The sequence below is a fragment of the Carya illinoinensis genome, chromosome 2, assembly GCF_018687715.1.
Source record: "Carya illinoinensis cultivar Pawnee chromosome 2, C.illinoinensisPawnee_v1, whole genome shotgun sequence".
In the NCBI taxonomy this organism is placed as follows: Eukaryota; Viridiplantae; Streptophyta; class Magnoliopsida; order Fagales; family Juglandaceae; genus Carya; species Carya illinoinensis.
The window spans coordinates 23479671-23490321 of record NC_056753.1 but is presented as its reverse complement, the minus strand read 5'-3'; the positions used below and the strand labels follow the sequence as shown (position 1 = coordinate 23490321).

The window sequence follows — 10651 nt, the reverse complement described above, 5'->3', positions numbered from 1 at the left end:
CTTTTTTCATTTTATTGATAGTCCATTCTTTTTCTTTCTTAGCCCAATCTTTGTTAGGCCCGCTTTAAAAATAAGTGGATTAGTATTGGTCCACTTGGGCTCTATTCAGTTACCCGAAGCTTGAATATGGGCCTAGACCGATTCAGGATCTCTTACGTAATTTTTGTAAAATTCCTCACAGCTAGCCCTAAAACGATTCAGAGCACGAAATGTTTACATATTAATGTACGTAGTTTAGTTTAAATTAAAATCTCTAAAATAGATTAAAAACTTGTTGTTGTAGTCATGATTTTCCCAAGCGATTCTTAGAAATTAAGATTTTTTTTAATCAAAATTTTATAATTAAAAAAGAAAATTTATCATTATTAAAAAAAAAAAAAAACTATTAAGATAGGGTTTATTTACCAATAATTTACGGCTATAGGTCATGGTCCTTCTTAGCAATCCACCATCTAGATCTCTACTTCAACTGCTAGCAAGCTTGATGCATGGCGCTATATATAATGCAGTTTATGATCAATGACATGGTTCAACGCATGATCACGTTGTTATTCAAGTTTGCATGCACGATCATGTTGCTAGCTTGAAAGAACATGACCTTCTTTAATTTCTGTGTCCATGCACGTACGTGAAATCCTAGTAGATATACTCGATCTTTGTCACACAAATAAAGCTGCTGTACGTATTGATCTCATCAATGATCTATTCTCGATTCGTGCGTGCATATGCATATATGATAGATATTGATCATGGTACTGCACAAATGCGATCCATGAGACTCGGTCGAAATCAGTGTTTCGGGGATGGATTAGAACGTACGTGATCATACATGAGCCTTTGATTAAAGCTAATTCTCACAGAACTTCAACTCAGAGCTTTACAGTACTGTCAATTATCATCGGTACTCAATTATATATCCGTAATGAATTAAACAAGGACGTTTGACATATATATGGAAACGAACCATATAATTATTTCACGACCTTTCACTTCTTGAAATTGATTAATTACTCATCAATTTACATCGATCAACGACAATATAATTATCTTGTGGCCGGCCATACTCTGTCCTTGGGCTCCAATTTCTTAGTTATTTCACGCTATCCAAATAATTACATGATCCCGACTTGGTATATTTTAATTAGCACGTATTTCCCATTGATGATTGTTACCTAATCAATCTAAAAGAAAGTAGTACTATATGTTGGTACATTTTAATAAAAATTTATTTCGTAACGATTTTATTTTTTAACTTGCACCGGTTGGGTTAAAAGCATTGATGCAGGATTTTAATCGATCTTTAAATATTAATGCATGTATTGCTATTATGACTAAGAGTTGTATGAAAGAAATTTGATTTAGTGCAGTTTAGAACATTGTTTTTTTGGCATTAAAAGTAGAGTTGTCATTTATTTTTCAGCTGATATGCATTGTGTTAAACAGGTGCTCCCCAAAATTTATGGGTTGAAGCAATTTTGACTGTTTCCCATGTGATAAATAAGGTACCTTATTTAAAGAGTTTATGCTTAGATGAATATGGAGTTAATTAAAGAGTTTCATGCTGAAAAGGTGAATGTAGCACTACAACAGATGAATCCAACGAAGGCACCGTGCCCTAATGGGATGTCACCGATCTTTTTTTAGAAATATTGGCATGTGGTTGGCAACTCTATTACTACAACAGTTCTTCAAGCTTTAAATTTAAGTGTTTTCCCTATCTCTCTAAACCATACACATACACTTATTCCCAAAAAGAAGTGTCCTATTAAAGTGAGTGATTATAGGCTAATAAATTTGTGTAATGTGGTTTACAAACTTATTGCTAAGGTTCTCTTTAATAGGTTGAAAACAGTCTTATCTAATGTTATTAGTGAGAGTCAAATTGTTTTTGTTCTGGGGCGTCTTATTTCAGATAATGTACTAATTGCATATAAATTGGTGCATTATCTTAAACAAAAGTGGAAAGGGAAAAAGGCTTTCATGTCTTTAAAGTTAGATATGAGTAAGGTTTATGATAGAGTTGAGTGGGGGTTCATAAAATCTGTTATGTAGGTGATGATTTCCATCAAAATTTTATTGCCTTGATTATGTGTTATGTCATGTCTGTTCGTTTTCTGTTTTGATAAATGGAGAGGCTAAGGGTCCAATAGTACCATCTAGGGGTCTAAGACAAGGGGACCCACTATCCCCTTACCTGTTTCTTCTTTGTATTGAAGGGTTGATCTCTCTTTTGAGAGTTGCTAGGTTGAGGAAGGATATTTCAGGCTCGAAAATCTGCAGAGGGGCTCCCAATATAAATCATTTGCTTTTTATGGATGATAGTATTATCTTCTGTAGAGCTGAAGTGGAGGAGAATAAGAGAGTGCAAGATTTGTTGGCTAAGTATGAAGCTGTTTCTGGTCAGAAAAATAATAAGGAAAAGACTACGATAGTGTTTAGTGGTAATGTGAGTGTAGAAACAAAAGCTGAGATAAAAAAATTGTGGCATAATGGTGAGATCCGGCAATATGAGAAATATCTTGGGCTCGCACCTGTCATTGGGAGATCTAAGACTAGGGCTTTTTAGTCTATAAAACAAAGTGTGTGGCGCAAACTCCAATCTTGGAAAGAAAAATTACTATCACAAGGGGGGTAAGGAGGTCTTGTTAAAAGCTGTATCTCTTTCGATCCCAACTTATACCATGAGTTGTTTCCTACTTCCTTTTAGTTTGTGTAAGGAGTTGGAAATTATGATGTCAAAATTTTAGTGGGGTCAAAAGGGTGATGAAAGGAAGATACATTGGATAAGTTAGGAGAAGATGTGCCAAATAAAGTCTCTAGGGGTCATGGGTTTTAAGGACCTTAGAAGTTTTAATCTATCCTTACTAGCAAAACAATGATGGGGGTTGTCTCAAGATGAAAATTCCTTAATGCATAAACTGTTCAAGGCAAAATATTTTCCCCATAATAGTTTTGTGCAAGCTGGACTGGGTAGAAACCCTTCCTACACTTGGAGGGGTATTTGGGAGGCTCGGAAATAGTTAGTGGCTGGGTGTAAGTGGCGAATTAGTGATGGTAGGTCAGTCAATATTTGGCAAGATCAATGGGTTCAAGGTCTGATACAATAGCTTCCCTCTTTGTGGCTCATGAGAAGGTATGTGATATTAACAAGCTTAGATCCCTCTTCAATTCAAATATAGTGGCTGACATTCTTAAGGTGTTTTTGTGCCCAATTGAAATGGAAGATAGAATGGTTTGGCCTCATGAGAGGAATGGCCAATTTAGTGTTCAAAGCTGTTATAGGTACATTCTTGCTCAGATTGGTACCCAGTTTGTAGAGGCATCAAATGTACAGACCCAACACATCCTTTGGAAACATTTGTGGAAGATGAAAGTTTCCAATAAGGTCAAGAAGCATGTTTTACCTGATGGCACCTGCAGTATATGTCTTAGTGAACTTGAAACTCTTGCACGTGCTGTGATGAGTTGTAACGCTATTCATAAAATATGGGAATTGTATTTACCTACTGTTTCTATTGCTAATAACATGTCAGTTGTGGAGGTGGCCTTGCATTTTTGTGATAGGAAACTGTATGATTAGTTGGCTATTTTCTTTATGCTGATGTGGAGCTTCTGGTTTCAAAGAAACAAGTATGTGTATGACAAAGTAATGCTATCTCCACCTGATAATGCACTGACTACGCTGCACAGTTTTGACAAGGTGAAACAGAAAACTCAGATAAAACTCAAGAATCATTACAGATGGCAACATCCTCCTATAGATTGGTTGAAATTAAATGTAGATGGTGCAGTATTTGCTGAGCTGGGGAAAGCTGGTATTGGTGTTATGGCTGCCAATAAATCTGAATGTGAAGTTGATGATACAGAAGCTATTGAACTGTTAGCGATTTTTCAAGGTATGCAATTATGTGCTACAATGGGAATTCAAAGCTTGTGGTGGAAAGCGATAGTATTTTTATTGTTGAAACCTTACAGGATGACAATATGAGTAATTTTATGCTAGGCATGCTGTATCATGAAATTAAGATCTTATCATCTTGTTTTGGTACTTATAGCTTTTCATATGTATACAAAGAGGGTAATATGGTAGCTAATAAGTTGGCTAGGAATGCTTTCATGGTTGAAAGTATTAGTGGGATTGTATTCCAAACTATATTTCTCCACCCTTATGGTTTGATAATTATCTGTACTCGAGTTTTGTTGATTAATGAAATTATCATTTCTATAAAAAAAATAAATAAATAAGGTACCTTATAAAAATTTAAAATATACACCTTTAGAGCTGTAGAAAGGGCTTAAGCCAAATTTGAGATATTTTAAAGTTTGAGAATATCTAACTTTTGTAAGAATAAGAGATCCTAAAAGACTCAAATTGGGTGTAAGAACTACGTACCACTTGTGCTTTTTTTGGACATGCAATACACAATACAACCTATAGATTATATATATATTGAAAATAATGTGATTTTCAAATTAGGTGATGCAATTCTTTCATGAAGAAAAATCTCCTTTTAAATCCAAAAATAGTAGGGGTCAAGAATCTATACAAAATACTTTTTTTGAATCAGCTCTTCTACTTTTTCACAAGAGTAACAGAGCTAGAACTAAAAAAGATTTTGGCCCTGACTATTACATTTATAATATTGAGAAAATTCCAAATACTTTACAAGAAGTTTTAACATCACTTGATGATTTATTTTGGAAAGAGGTTGTGACTAATGAGATGGATTCACTAATTTCTAATAAAACTTGAAAATAAGTTGAATTACCACCGGGTTATAAAACCATAGGGTGTAAATGGGTCCTTAGAAAGAAATACAAACTCGACGTAACTCTAGAAAAATTCAAGGCCAGATTTGTTGCAAAAGGTTTTAAATAAAAAACTGACCTTAATGTTTTCTATATTTTTCTCCAGTTACTAGAATAACTTCCATTAGATTTTTAATTGCAGTTGCTGCAATTTATGATTTAAACATTCATCAAATGGATGTTAAAATGATTTTTTTTTTTTTTAAATGGGGACCTAGATTAGGAAATTTATATGGACTAACCCAAAGGTTTTGTAAAGCCTAGTGAAGAAAGTAAAGTGTGTAAGTTAACAAAATCTCTATATGGCTTAAAACAGGCTCTTAAACAATGGCATGAGAAGTTTGATTCTTGCATGATGGAGAATGACTATAAGTCTAATAAGTGTGATAAATGTATCTATTATATATTTTGGGGTAAATCACATGTTATTATTAGCCTTTATGTGGATGATTTGCCTATGTTTGGTTTTAATTTGCATTTTATTATTGAAACCGAAAGCATGCTTAGAAACCATTTTAATGTGAAAGATCTTGGTGAGGCTAATTTTATTTTGAGTATGAAAATCAACAAAATATGTGATTGTATTTTTCTTGATCAATCGTATTTCATAGATAAGTTATTAGAGAAATATAATTATATTGAATGTTGTGACGCCCCCAACTCCCACGTATGGACACGTGAAAATCGAGGCGTCGGGATGATGACAACACGGGTCACACATTCCATCATCAAGTGCCAAGTGTGTGTACATGCAACAAGTGTACAATAAAATCACGCAGCGGATAATAAAAGTTTTATAACTAAGTACTAAAATTTTTGTTTAAATATAAACTCACTTAAATCACACATAATAAAATATTACAAGTCTCAAATATTGTTTCAAAACCAAATTACAAGACATAAAAACTAGTAGAGATAACTTTTAACGTAAAACTACTCCAAGTCAATACTCTGGCAGAGCCGCCTCCTTGGGCTCAGCTTCCTCCTCCTCAACCTCTACATTAAAATCTACGGTACCAAAATAATGCCGCGGGTAAGTAATAATTCAAACGCCATAAGATAAAAATATATTACACTCAACAATATGCATGAAAATATGCTGAATGCACATGTCCCAAAATTCACATTTTTTTCACGCACGCCAAAATCCCATTTTAACTCAAAACATATCCTTTAAAACAAGTCTTTGCCATTATTTTAGATAATGGCCCAAACCAAGAAAACTACCATTTTCCCGGAAAATGGATCACGATATCCTCATACAAAATCTCGCCATTTTCCAGAAAATGACCTATATCCAATATCCAAAACCAGTTCCAAATTAATGCATGCACCATGATCTCCCATAGGGATCATTCGCACACTCTAACTCCTGTGCCACACCGTAGGCAACAATTACGCATGTAACACCTAAATGAGCGATACCCAATTTCACGCCCAGCGCGTAACTGGACCAAGCCATCCTCTAGTCCCCGCCAGCCGAGGGACCACGGAGTCGACACGACAGCATTATCATATCGTGCGATCCGGTCGTCGCCCAGCGACAATCCAGGGGATGTCACTCAATATTATCTACTCCCGAGTGACTAGAGGAGCTCCACCGAGATAATACCCCATTCCGGCTTGGGGTCATGATATACACGCACTCGAAAATCCATTTATACTGATAAAACTAGTTTTTCTCAATTTAACACATGCACATGTATGCACCATGCAATGCACACCTCAAGACACAATTTATCTAACAAAACTCAACATAACAATAATCAAACAACTCCGTCCTCAAATCCATCCAACCCCCGACTCCCCGGACTCAGTCCAAAATAACCAACCAGTGACAAAAATTATTGTTAAAGCAATAATATATTTAAATCTAAAATGAAGTTTGGAAAATACTTACAGTGCTATATAACAATTTCGGAAGGATCAACGAGCTGAAAAGGGCGAAAAAAAAACAACGTAATAGTGTAAAAACACTGTGGTTGTGGGTTGTAAAATTTTCACTTTTGAATGGGAACGAACCAAAACTTGAGATTGGTAGGAAATGACTTAGATGTGTTTATGAAATTAGTGGAAGTGAGGGTTGGCCGCGGGTGGCGAAGGAAACGGCGGTGGAAGGCCAAAAAATCCAAAATGGAAAGGGGGGTCGTGTGGGCTGCTCTGGCGATGGATCAGAGCTGGAAATGGGTAGTTTAGAACGGCAAGAGGTTGGTGATGAAGCTGTGAAGAGATGGTAGCCGGAGGTGGAACGACAGCGGCACTGGAGCTCAAAAAATGTCGCGGCTTGGAGGAGCTCGTGGTGGTTAACGGTGGCTCGGATGGAGGTGAAATTTGGTGGGGATGTTCACCGGTCGGAGGGGAAGAAATCTGGGTGGGTGGTGTTGTACACGTTGGTGGTGGGCGGCAGTTCTGGGCGGCAGATGGCAAACGGCGAAAATGGAGGAGAGAGAGAGAGACGACTGCACGAGAAGGAAACCAGAGGAAAAAAGAGAAGAAAAAGAAAGAAAAAAAAAAGAAAGAAAGAGAAAGGAGAAAAAGAAAAAGAGAAATACAAAAAATGAAGAAAATAAATGAGGTCCAGTCTTCACCTCTGGAGTTTAGAAACTGATCCGACGAAAACAACTTTAAAAGCTATAAAACGAATAAAATAATTTAAACATTACATTAAGCTAAAACATAATAAATAACTAGTAAATACTAACAATAAAATTTTAAATCCAAAAATAAATTAAAATAAATTAAATAGCAATTTAAACTCAAAACAATAATTAATATTAAGAAAGCTCTACAAAATAAATTTCACAACTAAATAAATCTAATTAAAATACGATAATTTAAAATAAAAAAACTAATATTTTAATTAATTTAAAACTCTTCATCAATAAAAACACACGTAAAAACGGGGTGTTACATCCTCTCCCCTTAAAATAAATTCCGTTCTCAAAATTTGTAAGGTCAAACATCATTGCCAAAGCAGGATATAAGATACAGCTTAGAACACATTTGAAAATTAACAATATTTCTCTCTCATGTCTACTCCTATAGGCGATTCCATCATACCTGGACTAGTCTCCCAATGACCACCTCTAGTACTCCTAAGGCGATTGTATAATCCGAAATCTCCAATTCCACAAGAACTTTAATAGAACACCCAGTAAATTCCAACGGTTATTATCTTCGCGCCGTAAACTGTGTTAATGTCAATCGAGTCCTATGCTAAAAAAAAAACTTCCAAACCTCTATTGTATTCCACAAGTTGGTAACCTATTAGTCACTTCCGAAGTAAACCATCAATAAGCATAAATTGCACAACCAAATGATGAATCTTCCATTAAAATTTCGAATCACTATTAATTCTTCATAATCAACATACAATTTAAATACCTAATTATCTCCAAAAATTATGCTTCCATGCGCACTCTGATAACTGGCCAAAATGCAAAAAGATTATGTCTTCATAAATCAACAGTACAAGCTAACTCAACACCTGAAAACAAGAAAATCATTTGCCACACTTCAATAGAAAATAATATACCTCCAAAAGCCACGAATTATCACTCACTCCTCATTTGGCTCTTGCTGCCTTAATTAAAATCAACATTCCACAAAAATACATCCATTGACTGATGACAGAAATCAATACTAATCAACCTCAACGCCCCAAATTGAAAACACATAATATCATCCCAAAATACACATGCTTCTTCTAAAGATAAAGAACATATCCAAAAAGGCTCATTACCTATAACTTCTACCCGACATCCCACACTTCAAGCTCATTACCTATATTTTGAATATCGTCTAATCTAGCGGAAGCTAAACTCACTATAATATATCAATATATTATCATTTAGATATTAAATAATATCAATATAAACTTATTATTTAAATATTACGTATCAAAAAACGCTTCTTTATAAGCTTTTTTACATATTGTGGGACTTTATGCCATGAACTCGTAGCCAAATGTGTATAACAACATGTAAGAGCACCCACATGCTATGCAAGCCAAGTTGCTTGTTGTCCCTGACCTCCAGTATGTTCGTCAGGAATGTTAACCTTAATCTTACTCACTTTACAATATTTCTCCAATGTCACACCTCTAGTAGTGCCTCATACGTGACGAGATTGTACCGTTACATGCGTAAAATAATATTTAGTTATTTATTTTCTAACATCATATATGTTTCTTGGAGAAAACTTTTATATTACTTGCCATTGATTTCCTAACTCAAGATCATCTAAGTAGAATACTTAAAATGCTTCGGAAGCCAGAATAAATGGATCATCTTCATACCAGTTTTTGGATGTATTAATACTCAGAAAATATTCATCTTAGTGTCTTCCCCTTCGAGGATTGTTTAAGTCTCACCAATCACACTTAAATATATAAACCATAAGCTTCCCCAAGTATCTCATTCCAATTATATCCTCGATAACTCCATAGAAATCAACGTTATCTTTGTCACGACTCCCTTCGACAAGGACACCACTATTTTGAGTTTTTCTATAGCTTTCGCGATCTATTATGTGATACCTACTTCCTTAAGAAATACATGGAGAATATCGAGCACCTCGTCTCGAGGGGCCACGCGCTAGTGCATACAGTTCGTCTAATATATCGTTCGGATTACTTGCATGCATTTGTACAACATACATATTAAATAAAGCATAAACATTCAAAAATAAAAAATCCAATCTATTTGGTAATTTAGTGCAACTCGCATTTGTATTAATGTCATTATCCATTATTTCAACTATTTCAGGAACTCCTGTTTATGTTTCTAGTCTATATCATTCACTCCCAGTTCTTTGAGTATGTTAATATGATTACTGAAATTAAACATTACCAAAAAATTTATATTCATATAATTTTTGTGTGTTAGTTATAATATTAATTAACAAGTAATTTGAACTTATTTTAAGTGAGAAATTGTTTAGCACGTACCAATGAGCTTTCTTGAACTCCATGTCACACAAATCATAACCACACTGAGCACCAAGTGGACGTAATTGTTGAAAAAAATATAGAAAATCTGTTTTGTTGTCATGCTTCGTCAACATCAAAGTTTCTTTCCGGCTGATCAAACCTCATGTCAACGTCGTGGAAGTATTTGGAGCAGAATATATGCCACTCATCATCATTATATGTTTCTACAATTGATCCTTCTAAACGGGCCTTGTTACCCATTGTGCGTTTCGACTTTCCAAGAAATTGTTCATTGGAATACATCCATCTATACTGGACTGGTCCTACAAGTTGAGCTTCACGTGGCAAATGAATGGCAAAAAGAACCATGATGTCGAAGAATAATGGTGGGTAAATACTCTCCATTGTACACAATATTATAGCAATTTCTAATTCCATATAATCCAAAACTTCTACATTCAATGTTTTAAAACATAAATCCTTAAAAAAGGCACTCAACTCAATTAATGCAACTCGCACATCTCTCATTAAGAGCCCACAACTACCAACAAGTAACATACGTTGTAAAAATACATGACAATCATGACTTTTTAATTCATTAATTTTTCAATCATTTGTTTTCACATACTTTTTAGATTCAAGGCACACCTCTCCGGTAATTTAATCTTTATCAACCACTCACAAAATGTAGCCCTTTCGTCCCTTGACAATATATACCACCCAATTGTCATGTAAACAGACAAACCACTTTGTTGCAAGTGCGTTTGAAGTCCGATTCCCAACTATTTTAGATCTTTTTCATGAGTTTATATTATCCTTCATTTTGCCTTCAATTGATATCAATGTTCTTAACACAGACTCACATATATTTTTCTCAATATGCAAAACATTGAGAATATGCTGCAATTTTAA

The 10651-nt window shown here is 34.8% G+C and overlaps 1 protein-coding gene across 1 annotated transcript; it reads left to right on the top strand.

The window, feature by feature from the left end:
- Positions 1–3082: 3082 nt before the first annotated feature.
- Positions 3083–9625, top strand: LOC122301805. Its single transcript, XM_043113182.1, has 3 exons — positions 3083–3570; positions 3625–3896; positions 9576–9625. Exons 1-3 carry the CDS (start codon positions 3083–3085, stop codon positions 9623–9625), a joined length of 810 nt encoding a protein of 269 aa, XP_042969116.1.
- The last annotated feature ends 1026 nt before the right edge of the window (positions 9626–10651 follow it).